General features: G+C 51.5%; 1 protein-coding gene across 1 annotated transcript; it reads right to left on the minus strand.

Moving 5' to 3' along the window:
* Window positions 1-1,291: 1,291 nt before the first annotated feature.
* CX3CL1 (C-X3-C motif chemokine ligand 1) lies at window positions 1,292-8,548 on the minus strand. The gene is made up of 3 exons (XM_032122236.1): window positions 8,281-8,548; window positions 5,605-5,728; window positions 1,292-4,968 (listed from the first exon to the last, which is right to left on the minus strand). The coding sequence occupies exons 1-3, from the start codon at window positions 8,348-8,350 to the stop codon at window positions 3,867-3,869; spliced, it is 1,296 nt and encodes a 431-aa protein (XP_031978127.1). The 5' UTR covers window positions 8,351-8,548; the 3' UTR covers window positions 1,292-3,866.
* Window positions 8,549-17,397: the final 8,849 nt, after the last annotated feature.

Raw genomic sequence — 17,397 nt, forward strand, 5'->3', positions numbered from 1 at the left:
GAAGGGATGGAGGTGAGCCTGTGTGGAGCCCCAGTGACTACTCCTTCTCACAAGGTCAATCAAAACACCTGCTAATGACATGGTGGAGATGTTGTGGAGCTGGGAATGAAGCATGTGGGTTGGTAAGGGCTGAGAAAGGTCACTTCATGACCATGGGTCCCCCATCTCCTGTGGGCTGTAGGAAAACTTCAAGGCAGGACACTTATCTTTTGCACCAGCTGCAGAATGCAACCCTTGTCCTCCCTGAGCACAACAGACCTGGCATTAGTTATCCTCTGGACCAAACTCTACCCCTGAGGCAGCCCACGGAGCTCCAGGAGAAGCAGGGGAAGGTGTGTGGAGAGACCTTGGCACAGGGTCTTTCCCTGCACTGCCAGACACCAACACCAGCAAAGCCAGGGAGTGTGTGTCGCCCCAGCCCAGGGACTGGGCACCCAAAACTCCAGAGGAGCAGTCCCCAAGCAGCCCTGCTGGCGCCAGCTCTGACTGTTGGAAATGACCGGAAATGATTCATCCCGTCAGGCCTGGCTTGTTTGGACCAACTCCTCCTTCCTCGCCTGCCCTCTCCACAACAGAGAGGAGAAATGAAATTAAAGAAACAAGAAAGTGCTTTCATTTCCTTAGAGTTTCTTTACCCCCCCCCAAATGACCCTTCTGGCCTGGTGACTCAGCTGCAGGAAGTTTTCATTGACTTCTGCATCCACCTAGAAAGGCACGGGGCTGAGAGATGGTTGGGACCGAGCACTCCTGAAATGAATGGAAGATTCTCATCCCTGACCCTCTTGCTCCTGCCAGCTCCCCACTCCAGGCAAATCCCTGGGAACTGACCCTTTCATCAAGTTGCCTTTCCCACCTCTCCTCTCCAGCACCAGTGAGTAGCACATAAGGGCAGCCCAAGCCCTGGCTGGGCTGGGAGAGGTCCTATCTCAGCCCTTGCCCTCTTGCCTCCTTACAGAACAGACTTGGAGCATAATGTTTGTTGTCTCTGAGCTGCTGTTTGGCCATAGCTTTGCTTAAATAAAGCAAAACCCCAGCTGTTTGTTTTCTCTATTGCCTTAGTAGGATGGGAACTACAAATCCCTGTGAGAAAATCTATTTCCTGCAAACATTTGCAAGACCAAAACCCTTAAAAGAGATGGAGCAATAGCCTGGCCACATCCAGCTGTGCTGGCTTTGCCATCTCTTGATGATGCTGGGATGCTTTCCACAATGCTCAGTCATAGGTGTTCATCTCTGCATTTCTGCAGGGACCAGGGTTGGTAACCCAGCTCAGGGCTCAATCCCCTGAGGATGAAAGTTTTTAACGTAAGGACTTTATTACTTTTACTTCTATAAAAATGTACAGCTCATATCTCATGCACACACTCAATATACAAATGAACTGGAGCTTGTAACAGTCACTGTGCTCTACAGCAAGTGAAATTTTAACCCCCAGAAATGGGTGACACCCACAGGCTCCATCCTCCCTCCCTCCCAGACTTGCAGAGAGAGGAATAAATAGCAGTGTCCCCCGTCCTGGGTTTTACCTGTCCCCTGTGAGGGTGCCAGCACCCTGCCTGCAAACAGCTGAGGGACAGGAGAGGGGAGCAGGAAGAGCATGAGGACAGGGCCAGCCTGGAGAAGCAGCTCCCCCGATGAGTCTCAGTGGGATCACGGCAGCTGGAAGACGGTGGGAGCTGGTGGTGGAGCTGAAAGCAGTGTCCTTTCAAAGACTGGTGGCACTCCAAGCGATCTGACTAGTGCACATCCATCTCCCCAGCACTGGTCCAAGACAAGCACTTCACTGGCAGCTAGACAAGTGTCCACTCCATTTGCTGAAGGGCCTGGAGAGTGATCCAGCTCCCGTGGACATGCACAAGCCATCTAAGACCAGCAACAAAACAGACAAGGCACAGTGTTTTCCAGTGCTGCCAAAAAGGTCTCGACTCCAAGCAGCTCAGACAGGACATCATACACATTCAAAAAGCTATAAAACTTCTTTACAAAAATAACATTTCTAGTGTTTCATATAAAAATAATGCCACAGTACATTGCCTCATGAGTTCCAGCTGTGCACAAGTGGGGTGCATGGGGAGGTGGCACTGACAGCCCGATTTGCCCTCTAGGAAAGTCAACCCCAACCAGAGTTCCACAGCTGGGCTGCTGCACAAGGAAGGATTTCACTCCAAATTCATCATTGCAATTAATCTGAGTGCATGCCATACTTGCAAAGGCTGAGATGAATCCCCAGCTCCCCTCTCTCAAGTCAACAAAATGCAGAAGTAAGGGATGTGTGATGGCAGAACGCAAACACGGTTGTAGTCTGTCCCCTCCCCCTGCAGGGCTGGATGGATGCCCTGACGGTGCAATCTGACAGATCTAACAGGCCACATTCCTCAAGCTCTGCTTTACAGCTGGCCCATCTTTTTTGATAATCTTACTTATTATGTTTTTCCTTTCATTTTCTGCCTGCGTATTTATACTTAGGGATCTGATTCACTGAGGCTGGTTAGGATCTGACCCTTGATATGTATCTACTTACAAAGCATCATATCATGAAGACCTTTGCACCCTCCAGCAGAATTCATCCTAGAGTCAAAGATTAATAAGGGCTTTCAGGATCTGACCACAGATAAAACGTAAGACTTATGTACAGCAATGTCAGGATGTGTAAAAATCAAAATCAATTTGGGGTTAAAAAAAGCCTGGTTCTGTTACAGTGCTTTCGTAGCCTGGTGATCAGTGCTATCCAAAATGGAAAAACTAAAATGTGGCTGAAATGTAGGACCGTGAACAGGCATTCTGTGCTTTTTTTTTTTTTTTTTTTTTTTTTTTTTTTTTTTTTTTTTTTTGTGTGGATCAGCAAATGTGCTTATTTCTAGAGAGAAAATGGGATCAAAAGGACGTTACATCTGCTGTGGTAGAGTAATTCCTGCATGGCTAAATCCAGAATGGCCTTTAGCTCTTCCAAGAGCATTTCCTGGGTTTTGTGCTTGCAGAGAACAGCAAAAATGTTCCAGTGATAACACAGAAATAGCAAAATTATTGGGTGACTTCTTCTTTTCTCCCATTTGCGAAGATTAATCAGCATTATCCTGCCCTGGTGTTGGATGCAGCTGGACACAGGGTGCATCAGCTCGCAGAAGGGATTTATTGCATTGATTTGCTGAGAACCAGCTCTCAGAATTCATCTGCAAGAAGAAATGCCCACAGCTGCTAAAAGGAAGGGCCTGACTTCAAGGAGGAGAGGGACTGTGGGTTGCCAGCTTCTCTGGGGGACCTTCAGTCCCCCCATCAGATGCAGTGTTGGTCACCTCTTTCTGAAAAGCTGGGCTATCCCTTGTGTCTCCAGCAAGAGAAAATGATGAGAGTAAATTCAATCAGCCCAAGGAGAGACGGCCACCAGCTTCAGTCTTGGTCTGACAGAGCAGAGACCTGAAGTGCAAAGAAAGAAGCAGCAGAGAGTTTAAGTGCAAATTGTGTGGGTTTGGTGTTAAGATTGCTCAAGGTGGCTGAGCCCAAGTCCAACAGTGTGGGTGGGTGAGTGGCTTCTTGGCTGGGCCATGATGAACCACACAAAAATTCCCAACAGCAACTTGGAAGATCACATCACCTGGCAAAGAGCCACCAACAGCAATAGAACAGCCACAGCCTTCGTACGTAACAGTGCCAGTAGAAAAGAAGTGTCTCCCTTATTTCCAAAACACTGTGATTGGTCAACGATGAAGTAGATATATTGTTGGACATCCTGCTCTACAAATAAATCAGTTTTCTCTGTGATTTTTTTTCCCAGGCTTGCTTCCTACTGGTCACCAGTTCAGCATGAACAGCTTTTCTGCAGCAACACACATATAGTTGAGGCCAGAAATGTCCATGCCATGAAGCATTCAGATTACTTCCATTGGATAGACATTGTCTTGATGTCCTGCCTGCTGGTAGAGCAAGCCCTGTACCATTTCTCTTGACGTTTCTTCTGGTTTGACTCCAAATTTCAGATACAGCCATACAAGAACAACACTGCTAGCCATCAGTCCACACACCACAGAAACTGGGATGACAAAGTGCATTTGAGACTTCGACAAGAAGCTGGGCAGAGGCACATTGTTTGGCCTGACTGTGATCATCTGCACTCTGGCTTGGCCTGAGAATGCCTGGTGAGTGGAAACTACTGTGTCTGAAGGCCCTTGCTTTCCTACAGGCGATGAATAATCAAATGTTCTAGTACTAAACACATCTGCAGGGGGACCAACAACCCTGTTGGTATGGACAGAAGCAGCTTTGTCTATGGCTGTGGTGGAGCTTAGAGTAGAAACTGAAGTAGTCTGTGGTGCTTTCTCTGGGACTGTTATGGTCTCCATACTGCCCCAGATGGAGGGGAGATCTGATCTAGAACTGCTGGAAGCAGTGTCTGGTGTGTTGGCTCTGGCACTTGTAGGCTCCAGGGATCCATTTGTAGGAAGTACAGGTTGGTCTGATCCTTTAGTAGCAAGCATCAGGTCTGAACTTGAGTTAGGAGAAGCTGTATCTTGAACAGTGGGGTGTGGGGAGGGTTGGCTGGAGTCCATGGCTGCTGCAACAGTTGTTGAAGATGCAGGAGAGTTTGAGGACTCTCTCTGTGCTTCTGGAGTAACCTCGGAGTGTGCAGCCTCTTCCTGTATCTCAGGAATGGATCCTGCAGGGAGCTGGGTGGGGTCCTGCCTGCCCAGTGGAGACTTGCTGGACACCTCTGTCCTGGCAGCAGGAGCATGTATTCTCTCTCTAACTGTTGTTCCAGACCCTTGGAAGAAACTAGTTGGAGCAGTGGCTTGAGATGGAGCCACTTCTGGAAGACCAACATGTTTCTCAACACTACCGGGCTCTTCTGGTGAGGTGGCATCACGTGGAAGTGGGGACACTGTGGCCTTTTTCCGGTCCAGTTTCTCTCTGATCTTCTTCACCCACTCTTCATCTGGATCTGCACAAATCTCCTTGGACTTCAGAGTGGTAAATCTGAAAATAAAAAGGGATCACTCACTGAATAAAGAAAACACCGGTTCAGGTGATCAGAGCTATGGGGAAAGTGTGTAGATAGCAAACACCGAGTATTGTCTGGATGATTCATCTCAGGAAAGGCAGGTGCCTCTGATATCTGACTGAATGAGTAGCAGCAGAACATGACTCATGAATGAAAGGATTTTCCCCTAAGACTTTTTCCTCTTTCAAAAGCATAATGTCCTGCTTGGACATAGCGTTTCCCTCCTGCACCCAGGGCAGAAAGCTTCACAGGCCCCAGCTGCCCTGGGGCACACATGAGTGAAGACAAAACCCTCTGATTTACTGGGTGATGTGAGACTTTCCGAGGTCAACCCAGCAGCTTCACTTTGGAGCCACTCCCTGGGTTGCAATAAAACGGTGTCAGTGGTGCGTCAACTTCAGCTTAAGTGAAAAAAAACAATTATCCCAAAGAAAAGAAACGGAGCTTGTCTCACTTCCAGACAAGCTCACAAGTCTGAATCTGTCCAGACAACGTATCTGCTTTCAGAGAAACACACAAGCTCTCTCCCCACCTGGTTCCTCTGCCCTGTTTTGCCAAGTACATCCCTCAGTCCCTTTCCCCAACCCACTTGGAAGTGGGGCAGCACTTACATGATGGCTTCTTTTCTGCAGCTGGGTTCGGTCCTGCGGTAGCTCCTGATCTGCTTCTCTGCTAACTTAGCTTTTGTAAAACTTATGCACTCTATTGAACACTTCAGAGGTGCTTTGGGTTGCCCTGAAATAAAAATTTCAAATTATTAAGCATTGCCTTTTTGTCAGGGCCTCTCAAAACCAGCACTGTTTCTTTTCCCCCTTCTTCAGGGAGAAGTCCAAAATTTGCCACAAAAGTTAAATCCTACAGGGTTTAACTGAGGGGGGGAAAAGCACTGTGAAAATTGTGGGCTTTTGAGACAGTGTTTCAGCTTGTCCTGTAGGATGTGCAAGCCCTTGGACCTGCAGGTCCTCTCCCCTTTGGGTCCCAGGAGGACTGGTCTCAGCACAATGCCCGGAAGATACATTTCTTCATCTGCCAAAGACCTGCTGCAACCCTCACCAGAGGGCTCTTGGTGCAGGAGATGCAGACCAGTGGGCAGGGTGCTCTGTCCTCTCCTTATCAGCTTTATCTCTTCCTCCTGTGGGACTTCCCCTCCAAGGAAGCATCCTGCCTCTCTGCTTGCTGGTACACGGTCTCTGAATGCCACCTGGGCTCAGAGAAAGGGTGCAGAGAAAGAACCTTTTGGTGAATGATGCTTCACTCCCACAGGTATCTCAGCAGCCCAGCTACCCAAACACATCTTTTCCACCTCCACTGGAAAATATGGTTTTCAGTTTGCAAAGTGTAAAAATAAACCCCCCCTTGACCCCTTCAAGGGGCACGGCTGGTCACACCACTGGGGATCATTCATGCCTGCATCCACCTCCAGCCTCTCACAACAGGCACTTGCACAACACATCCTGCCAACTTGTTCCTGACATCCCTGGGGGCAAGATTTACAAAAACAAGCCCTGATTTATCTGGGGCCCCTGTGAAGAAAGGAACTGGCATCTGGTTTCAATCAGGCTGTGTCTCACAAAATGTTGCCTCTGGTTCCCAAGTGAATGTGGTGAATTTTATGCAGCTCTGTTAGGAATGATCCAGGTACAGGTACAAGAATGAGCATCAATACAGGAGAACTCTGAATTATTTCAACCATTTACTGGGGAAACCCGTGGTTGCAAAGAAATCCCAAGCAAACCCTCCTGTGGCCCCTGTACAGAAGCCCATTTCCACCTCTAGAAAGTTAAAGCAAAACTCTTTTGTCACGCAATAATGTCTTCTGTGGCACTTTAGGGTAAAGAATTCCCCGCTCAGGGGCAGCTGCCTTCCCAATTAACTCTCATTAACCAGAGGATATTCTGCTGGTGTCCTCCACTTTCAGAAGCACAGTTCAACAAAACTGTGACAAGAGGGCCAGACCATCCCAGTGGTCAGTCCCTGACTGCTCCCAAAGTCCCTGTTCCCCTGAGAACCCCAAACTGATTCTACAATTATTGGCACCAATGAAAATGGTTTGTATTTGGCTGAACTCCTGGTAGGTTTCTCCCAGAGTGGAGGAGCTTGGAAAGCACCTTCCAAGGACAGAGGGATGCCACAGGGAGGATGGAGCATGGGTGGAGGATGGTCCTCCTGGGGCACACAACCCCACTTCTCTGAGTGGCATTTGAGTGTTTGCCAGAGGGATCTGGGATTTCTCCACCCAGGACCACTGCTCTTAGGAGCCACTGGTACCTGCTTTTCAGGACAGTTCCTCCAAAGACCCAGGGAGCTCCACCAGCCTTTCAGCAGAGCCAGCCCGATTTCCTCATTGTAGGGAAACGGATGTTTGGCCATGGGTGAGCAGAGTCAGGCAGTGCCAAGCAGGCAGCAGGTTCCCAGGGCAGGGTAAGCTTCCTGGGGTCCCTGCTGCCCACTTTTCTCGGGCCAGCCCTGGAGAACCTGCCCAGAGGTGTGAGGAGGGAGAAGCTCCATCCCCAGCTGCCCGTGCTGTCCTGACTCCTGTCCGGCGGCAGCAGGACACGGAGCTCAGGGGCTCTTTGCCCCTCCCCCTTCCCATCGTGGGAGTAGATCACCCCTTGGTCCTGGACAAAGTCCAGCCTTGCCTGCGGTGCTGAGAGCCTGTGTGACAGCCCAGCACCCCCCTGCTGAAGCGCTGCCTTGGGCAGCGATCACCTGGGCCATGGGCCACTGACACCGAGCCCGGCCCCGGCGGAGCGAGCCCACCACGTCCCGCTGCTCCGAGCCCGCTCAGCGCCACCCGCAGCTCGATCTTTGTCCAGAGAACCGGAGAGCGTTTCCCACACGCACACACCCAGCAGGTGACAGCCCCCGCCTCACGGTGACGGCAGCGCCGGCACCCTCAGGACAGGGTGCAGTCTCCTCAGACACCCACCCTTGGCCAGCTGCAGTCTTCCTGCCACGTCCCCAGGGACATGAAAAAAGGGGGGAAAGAAGTACGTTATGCTTTTTTTTTTTTTTTTCCTAATACAGGTTATCAGGACGTGTCTCCGACACTCTCCCCATCTGCCCTCAGGCGTGACAAAAGCCATCACGGGGCTGCTCGGATGTCCCTGCTGCCAGGATTGCGGCCATAGGCTTCCCCCGCACTGCTTCCCAAACCCAGCCAGATCCTGCTAGGAGATTTCCTGCATCCCACAGAGGTCCCTATAGCCTGATCCGGTGCCACCTTTCCCCTTCCCCGGCCCCATCAGCATCCCCTCATGAACGTGGCTCATGGAGCTGTGGCTCACCTCCAGCCAGGGTCACCAGGCACAGGGCCCACAGCAGAAGCAGCAGGATCTGGAGACAGACAGCCTTCATGTTACCGTGGTCGGCAGAAGGAAAGGCGGGCACGGAGGGATTACCGGCAGTATTTCCCACTCCCGGCTGCTTATTGCATCCTCCGGAGCAACACAGATGCTGCCGCCCATTCCAGGATTATAAAGCTCCGAGACAGAGCGTTAGTTGTTATTCAGGTCCCTCACACGTGTCCAGGGTGACGACAGGAGGCGGAGGGAAGAGAGGGAGAGAGGGGAGGGAATAGCGACTGCTATGGAGAGGGATAGCTCCTGGAATTCCCCAGATGTACTTACACCAGCTTTTCCTAACACATGCAGAGCAACCCCAGACTGCTTGGCAAATTATTCAGGGACTTTCAGGGGTCGGCTGCTGCCTCCTCCTATCCCACCAATGTCTCTTGGCCTGTGCCAAGGCATCACTGTCCTTAGGCTTGTAAAGCTCTCCCCACCTCCAACTACAGCTCCCCGCTTCTCAGTAAGCTCATTAATTACCACAAATGCAAAAGCAGTTATTCCTTTCCTTTTTGGCAGCCATCTTAGAACAGCAGTCATTAGGCCAAAAGAGATGGAATTTGCTAATCAGGATTATGAGTTCATCAGCTACACTTCGATGTCAGGCCAGGCTGCCTCTAAGAAGCACCACCAAAGAGAGGGGTGAGCAGGGACCCAGTGACTCTGCAGGTAGCTCCTGTGCCCGGGCCATGCTGTCTGCAGTGTGTGCTTGCTATGACAGCCTGATTTTTCCCATACACAGGGGCTCAGACATCGAGATCTTGCTGATGCTGAGAGCAGGAGCACGACACCCCCAGCTCTGCAAGAACCAGGCTGTCTGGGGACTTTCTGGCACCAGCCCCAAGCCAGGTCAGAAGCGGACATACCAACAATGAAGTCACATCCTAAACCTTTACTTTCTCTTTTATCTCAGGTCCCAGCAAACAAATCAAGACTGAGTCTGAGACTGCCTCCGAAATCTTTTTGGTGTTTTCTTAGGACTGGTGAGAATCTGGCATCTCTGTTCTGTGGGAAATTCCAACTGTGCCAGTTGGGATTTTAGTTTTCAAAAGAGAAAACCCCCAGTTTTTTATATAATGCATTTGGTGAAAATCCCAGCCTGTGACTTCAGCTTTTGCTTATATTGTATTACAAGAAAAAGCCCATTTCAAGGAAATAAAATAAAAATTAAAGCTTGAAATAGTCTGTTTGATCCAGCCAGAACAGAACATGCTGTGTCTATTGGGATGTTTTCTGGGTCTTCCCCAAACAGTGTTTTCTCAAGCTCCACAGAGCCTTACAGGAAAATTTTGTCCCAAGAAGTGGCATTGCCTGAAGCCATTGGGCACCTCAGCTGCTGGAAGTGATGGCACAGCCCATACATGCTCACATCCCCCCTGAAGAAACAGGTTCTGCTTCTTCTGCAAAGGCTTTGCTGCCAGAGATAGGTAAAACTGAGGAAGGGCTCTAACATTCAGGTAAATGGGAGGGGGAGTGCTTTGTTTGCCAAAGGCATGACTTGCCATAGGCATTGTTGTTTTAAGGCACAGACTGCTCTCTGGAAGATAATGCAGCTGCTTTTCCTCTGCAGATTGGGCTGCAGGTGTTTTATCTGGCAGAGAACTCCTCTAGGTCACTTTTGGACATCTCCATTTGCTCCCTGTGAGCTCAGCAGCTGGATTTGGAGGTGGCACAAGGAAATTCCACAGCAGGAGTGTGGAGGGCAGCTGCAGCCTCAGTGTGGCTTTGTAAGACACCACGAGCCATCAAGTGCTGGCAGCAGCGAGGGCCTAAGCCACCACCAAGCCCTGTATTTCCTACCAAAAGCAGGACACAGAGGCACAGCAACTGCCTCTAACAGGAGCAGGCAGCTCCAATGAGTAGTGACAAACCTGGGCTGCAGCTGGCAGAAAACTGGCACCATCATTCCCAACCCACTTCCTATACCACCCTCCCATCCCACGTCTGCTCCTCCACACCAGTGGCAGACCCTTACTGCACTTCTTTGGGGTCTTGCAGCATTGAAGAACCTAAAGTCAGAGGATCTGATTTATTCCAGGAGATATTCTTAATACAACTAGTGGTAAACCATAGGTGTTGTGTCAGTCTGACAGTCAAGGATCTCAGGACTCCTCTGAGCTCATCTTACCTTCAACTGATTTTAGCTTCTTTAGTTACAGTAGGAATTGTCTGGGCACTTGTTTTCTCAATTTGATTTGGTTTCACTTTAGTTTCCAGAAATAGCAGGTCATTTTTCAGTGTAGATCTGGACTTGTACATTAAAGTGTGACATGGATGAGTGCAGGCAGGCAGGTGACCTCCTACACAAGCAATCCCAGTCCACAGAGATGAATCACAGCATCCAAGAGATGGAGTGTGCAACCCTGAGAGTCAGGGACATCCAGCCTGCAGGGAAACAAAGAGCAGAAAAACCGAGTAACTGGGAACCAGGGCCAGCTTATCCCAGCCTGTCCCCATTCCTCCTTAGGAGACTTCCTGAGGTTACCCTTTGCACCCAAAGGTTCTCTGAAGAGTGTTACAGCACCAAAGAAAAGCAGTAGATAACAGGAAGAGGGGTGGTTTTTCCCCCTGTGTGTGACTACAGTATGGCTGAGGAAGGCTTGGAAACACGGACAAGGGAAAAACGTTCGCAAACATTTGCCCGTGCTCCTGCCATGGAGTGTGGGCAGAGGGACCACACACTGGGCACTGGGCACCAACAGGGGGTCCTGCAACCTCTGGGCCTTCCAGCACTGCCCCAGGTGTGACCCTTAGCATGCACAAAAGGATGTCATGCCAGACAGTTCAGTGTCCATGCTGGCATCTGGGCTCTCTGCCTCCAGCTCCTGCTCTGCTTTAAGGACATTCTTGTATCAGGATGGATGTTCTGCTACCTAAACGCTGGTTTTGATGCACACAAAAGGAGAACAAGGTCTGCTGGGGACGTTGGTGGCAGGCACCAGGCACACTCAGAAGCCTGATCTGCTGTCATCCCCTAACCTTTGGTTGTTCACTGGCTACCCTTAGCCAGGAACTCGGTTTATTGCTCCAAACCACAGACACCACAGGTCAAAGTGCCAGATCCCATCTTACCCAGGAGAGATATGAAAGCAGCTCCAGCATTTCCCACCCACCACAGCTTTGCCAGGACTGTTCACAACCAGCCTGAGCTGTGCATAGGGTCAAGGTCCTCACAGGTGGAGGGAATATATGACTCATACCTGGGGAATTGCTCGTGAAGGCACAAAGCACCTTGAACCTGCAAAGCTTTATATGCAAAACAATATATAAAGAGAATGTGGGCTGTGTCCTAAACAAACAGGAAATGGCCCAGAACACCTCCCATCTCCTTCAGGGAGTTTCCATTCTGGCAATTTTTGCTATTTTGGTTCTTTGTGAAAGAAGAACTGTTTTTTACAGTAGATTCGTATTCCTTGAAATAAGGTGAAGACTGAGAATTAAAAGGGAAAGTAAGTGAGAGCTAGGAGCCTGTATCTGACCTGAAAGAAAGATGCCAGAGTGGATCAGATGAGAACGTTGATGATTTCCACTTCATGGGAAGCATGTTCAGGAGCCTCCAAGGCCTCAGGAGGTGGTGACACTAGAGCAGGGCCTGGTAACAGGTACTGACAGCATCCTTGTCTGCCCACAGTATTGTCCTCCATCCCAAAGGCTTGCTGGGAAGAGGCAGCAGGAACATTTAGCTTTTGAGACGACCCAGCCAGTGTTGGTGCTGCAGGGAGACACACTGATACATGACTCCAGCTCTGGACATACGATGGGATTCTCTTTCCCCTGACACAGCTCCCAGCTGCCTCGTGGCAGCTCATCCTTGCACTAACCCCCCTCTCCTCAGTGGCATTGGCAGCTCAGCCACTGCTCTGACACAAACCAACCCACCAACCCCCTCTCTCCTGGCCAAGGACATCAGTGCCAAACTCAGGAGAAGGCTCCTCAGAGCCAAATGTGGCCTCTTACACTGGAGATGCCCTTTGAAGAAGCCTCTGTGCTTTCTGTAGAGCTCTTGAGCCACTGCTGTAATAAGGGAGAGAATTAAATGGCAGGGGATCAAGAGAGTCTGCTTGGTACCGCATGATTTTGTATTTTCTCACATTTAAGAATAAAGCAGGAAATGAGGAGCAGATGTCTGGACCTGTCTGGAGCCAGTGTCTCCACAGGGAGTGGAAAACCCTCAAATTTTGGAAGTATCAACCACTCTGAGACTTGTTTTTTAAGGAAACTGCTTTACATAGAAAATGTTTCCAAAAGCAGTAGAGAACATCACTCTGGCTTTCACTTCTCTGAACACAATGGGTTCCTCCTTCTCTATAAATGAGAACCCATTTGGAGTCCAGCACACAGTGCAAAGTGCTGATACTCTGTATTTTCCACAGCTACCAGTCAGCATCCCAAGGCAGCCAGGCTGTGGGGTGCAGCTCTTCCCCTGGCAGCATCACACCTGAGCTGCAAACTGTTGGCTGATCCTAGTGGGACATTGCAGGGAAAGGTGCACACCTTCAGTGGGAATTGGTGCCTCTCCTCCGTGGCCTGGACTGAGGAAAACTCATCCTGCGCCTGTCCCACGGAGGCTGCCAAGGGCTGCACTGTCTGCTGCAATGAACAAGATTGAAGTTGTTTGAAAATATTGTGTCTAAAGAAACAAACACGGAGCTCTCCAGTGCACAACATGGTTATGCTCTTTCTAAACAAAGAAGAGTCACTTGCCTCCCACAGAGCAACTCAGCCACCAGGAACAAGTTCTTTCCTAGGGAAGGGGATGGGGAACCCTTGGGAAAGGTGCCTGGATGGCAGAGGTGAAACTTGGGCAGCTTTTCAGCTGAGGGGAAGGAGCGTGAAAGGACTCTACCAGAGCAGGCTTCCCTGAACACATCAAGCCCTTGGGTCCTGCCCAAGTCCCTACAGAGCTGGGGAAATATCCTGATGTTGCAATCCTTCTGTGTAGCTGCAGGCCCTGAAGAGAACAGTTCCACGAAGCTGGCACAATGGGGGAGAGACAGAGGATCTGCCCCCCAGCCCTGGGGCCCCAAGAGGAGTGTGGAGCTGCTGGAGCATGCCCAGACACCACCAAGATGCTCTGAGGGCAGGAGCACCTTCGATATGGAGACAGGCAGAGAGAGCTGGGGTTGTTCAGCCTGGAGAAGAGAAGGTTCCAGGGAGACTTTAGAGCCCTTCCAGTACTAACAAGACTACAAGAGAGCTGGAGAGGGACTTTGGACAAGGGCGTGGAATGACAGGACAAGTCAAGATGGCTTCAAACTGTCAGCGAGAAGGGTTAGGTTAGATATCTGGAATAAATTCTTCCCTATAAGGGTGGCGAGGCCCTGGCAGAGATTATCTAGAGAAGCTGTGGCTGGCCCATCCCTAGAATTGTTCAAGGCCAGGTTGGATGGGGCTCTGGGCAACCTGGGATAGTGGAAGGTGTCCCTGCCCATGGCAGGGGGGTTGGACTAGATGGCATTTAAAGATCCCTTCCAGTCCAAAATGTTCTGTGACTCCAGGATCCATAGAAGGGAGGTCTCTTGCCACTGCCCTGCAGGGAGGAGAGGTGAGAGTGGCAGCAGCGGTGGTCAGCAGGACAAGACAGAAATCTCCATGTGCCACAAGAGACTACAGCTGCTGTTGGAGCTGCTGCCAGGCTCTCCCTTGGCACAGGGATAGCTGTGCCGTGCTTTGTCCCAGGGTGATAAAGAGGGCTCTCCCCTCCTTTGCATCCTGGAAAAAGATCCTTCCAGAGCCCCTGTGCATTGGACAGAAGATGGGGAGCAGCAAAATGCCATGGCTCTGCTATTTCACCTCTGCCAGAGCCTCAGGCCAGGCCAGTGCCTGCTGCCTTTGCTGTGGGAGAGGATAAGGCACATGCCTATTTGCAGCAGCCCCACTTACTTCCCCTATTTCTCCCTCCCCTGTCAGCAGGAGCAGCAAGTGCCTGTGTAAGGCATCCTCATGTCCTGGAAGGGTCTTCCTGGTAGGAACAGCCAGGTCCTGGCCCCAGCCCTTTGTCTGGGGTGCTGTGAGTTCCCATCTGCCTCAGAACCAGCCCTCGGGCCCCATCCCATGGCGTGCATGGGCCAGCACAAACAGCACCTCTCCGCATCCCCTCTTCCCACTTCTCCATCCAGCATGTCTGCACATGCTGACAGTCCCTAAGAAAGGAGCTTACCAGAAGCAGCTCTGTTCTCGGAAAGGCTCACCTCTTCCCGTCTCCTCTGGGCAGGAGAAGTCTGTGAGCCTTCCAGCAAAGGCTGTGGGAACTGTTTGACATGAGGTTATCATTAAGCCATGATGGTGGGTGAAGGAGAGATCCCCAAACCTCTCTCCAGTGGAGCCATGGGGCTGATCCCCCGCAGTGTCTCCATGAGGGCTGGCCAGCCCCAGAAACAACATGCAGTGCTATGACCTGATAGATGTGGCTATGCTGGGGCATTGGCAGCCCCGGGCTGAGCTGAGCCCTTCCATCCCAGCAACTTTCCTATAGAATGGGGTATCACAGCCTTCCAGACTAGAGCTGTCACCCCACTCATTCCAGTGGCTCTCTCTGCTGAGCCTCAGCCACAGGCAAGCACCGAGCTCTGGCTGGTGCCCAGGGTTGCACACAGGCAGCAGCAAACAGTCCCAGGAGCCTGCACAGCCTTTCCGTGGCCCAGCACAATAAACAGACACACACGGGCTGGGCAGAAAAACAAGCCCAGGCAAGCATTTCCCTGCCCAGGTGCTTAACCCTTTTCAAGCCTTGCTGGCTCAGCTGGGAGACCAGGGAGTCACTGGACCCCTTCCCTCTCCCACCCCAGCTTTTCTGCACCCCATGTTGTAAGAACGGGGTGTATCCTCTGCCTCTGCCCAGAGCCTCCACACTCCTGTTGGTTTCAGCTCTAACCCCACTGGGGAGCTGCTGCCTCAACAGTGTGTTTAGATGAACAGAGTCAGCCTGTTTCCAGGGCAGCACGCTTTTGCCTTAGCCAAGCTTTCTTTCTGGAACCATGACAGCATCGTGCCTGTCTCACTGCCTGATGCATGAGATTCTTGGGCTCCTGACCTGCTGTCGTGACTGTGGGTGTGTTTCTAGGGTCAATGCAGCAAGTATCTTATCGATTAAAAGAGCAACAGATGCCAGCCATTAGCATTTTGTTGTTGGCTGGGGATAGTTAAAAGAGAGGGTGCTGAGGATAAGGGTAAAAGAGATTTCTGCCCCATGCTATGATTCTTCATATCAACCCAAGGAGGCAGCAGGGAAGAACTGAAGAAAGCAGAGATGAGGTATGTCTGGGATTCAAAGTGTTCTTTGGGGAACAACCTCCTCCCCCAGGACAGCCCTGATGTCAAACCAGGGCTGTGAGCAAAAGCTGTCCCGTTCACAACTGTGTGCCAGCAAAATGAACTGTCTGCACAAAGAGCAGATGTGTCTCTGTCCCTTCTCATTGACCTGGCCCACAGCCCAGAGCCCTCCCTGTGGGCATCTTCCCTGTCCAGCCCCAGCCCATGACTCTAGAGAACTGCAGGTTCACCCACTCTAGGCCAGTGGGGTGAAATTTAGGGACCAACCCACCTGCAGGGAGCAGGACCCTCTGAGGGCCCCTCCGCGCTGTGACAGAAGGGGTGGGGTAGCACTGGCAAGTGCTGGAGCAAAGGCTCTCTCTGGGAGAGGTGCAGGGCAGGGTGCAGCTGCCCCGTGAGCCCCCCGGCCACCACTGGCCGGCATCCGCCGGGAGGAAAAACCCTCATCAGCAAAGGATGCGCCGCTTCCCCTGGGCGCTCACGGGATGGCTGATAAGGAACAAACTCACCCGCGCCTGACCCTCGGTCAGGGCCCTAATGGCCCCTCAGCCCTAATGTGACAGGCTATGAGGAACGGACACACGTCCTTTGTCCTCCTCTGCTCTTGAAAGGGTCCCGCGGGCCCCGAGGAGCTCACACCCCGCTCTGCCCCCAGCGAGGCTCCTGCGGCGTTTCCCGAGCTGGAAGAGCCTCTGCCTCTCGCCGCAGCACACCATGCCACCGTGTGGCAGGTATTGCTTCCCGGCCTGACGCATCCAGGCTAAAACTTGCTGCTTCCATCCCGGAGTTAGTAAGCAGAGCCCTCTGTCCTGCCGAAGCGTTTCCATGGCACGAGGAGAGCCCTTAGCAGGATGCTGCTGACTGGGAGCTGCTATGGGTGAACCAAGGCTCCCAAACGCTGAGCTGCCTCTGGGTTCCTGGACACTTCCAGAGACCGGCAGGGCAGGAGAGGGACCTCTGGGACAAGCCCAGCCCGTGGAGGTACCAGACTCCTGTGGATGCCAAGCAGGAGCTGGCCCCACAGCTGGAGAGGCCACGTGTGGGTGATTTCAGCGCTGTTGTATCGCTTCCTGCTCGCTGAGATGCAGCCTGTGGACGCATATAAACATCCCGGCTCTGAGGGGACTTTCGCTGCAAAACAATGGGCTGACTCAAAAGTCTAAAAAATAGCCTTCTCTGCTGGCTGTGTATGTCACTCTGGATGTGTTTTTTCCCCTTTCCACCACCCCCCTCCTCATTCACTCTCATCTGGCTGCTCTCCTACCTTGTTTTTGTAATAACAGCTCATGCCAAGAACTCCTCTGAGCTGTACCCATGGGCTGGTAGGGCAGGATGTTGCAGGCACGCTCCATACAGACCTTTCTCCAATTTCCAGCTAGAGTATTTCAAGGAAAAGCCATTTCTGGGAAAGGCTTAAACCAAGCCCCTGGGAAGCTCATGACCAGTGGTCTCAGTCACCCTCTGGGACTCAGCAGAGGCTGAGGGGTTCCAGTGGCAGCAGCTTGAGGCGGGATGTGTGACCAACTATGTGCCACAGTAGCAGATGCTCTGGCCCCTCCTCAATCCCCCAGCAGTGGTCACTTCTCCAGAGTATGTATGACCACATCTCATGTAAAACTAAGATTAAATACACTGTGGACAAGCAGCAGGAGCTGCCAAGGGGTGCTGAGAGGATTTGTCTTTTTCTGTAGAGAAACGCAAGCACTGACTCCTCTGGCCCATGTAGCAAAGGGTCATCTTCCCTCATCCCCTCAGAGGGACACCACTGGCTATTTCTTTTTAATA

Source organism: Corvus moneduloides, chromosome 12 (assembly GCF_009650955.1).
Source record: "Corvus moneduloides isolate bCorMon1 chromosome 12, bCorMon1.pri, whole genome shotgun sequence".
Classification (NCBI taxonomy): Eukaryota; Metazoa; Chordata; class Aves; order Passeriformes; family Corvidae; genus Corvus; species Corvus moneduloides.

What these genes read in the sequence shown, in the direction of transcription:
- CX3CL1 (XM_032122236.1), bottom strand. Translation starts at nt 8,350, where the DNA reads ATGAAGGCTGTCTGTCTCCAGATCCTGCTGCTTCTGCTGTGGGCCCTG. An exon ending in CCTGGTGACCCTGGCTGGAG is followed by an intron (nt 5,729 to 8,280) that starts GTGAGCCACAGC and finishes TTTTTATTTCAG; the next exon opens with GGCAACCCAAAGCACCTCTG. An exon ending in TGCAGAAAAGAAGCCATCAT is followed by an intron (nt 4,969 to 5,604) that starts GTAAGTGCTGCC and finishes TTTTATTTTCAG; the next exon opens with ATTTACCACTCTGAAGTCCA.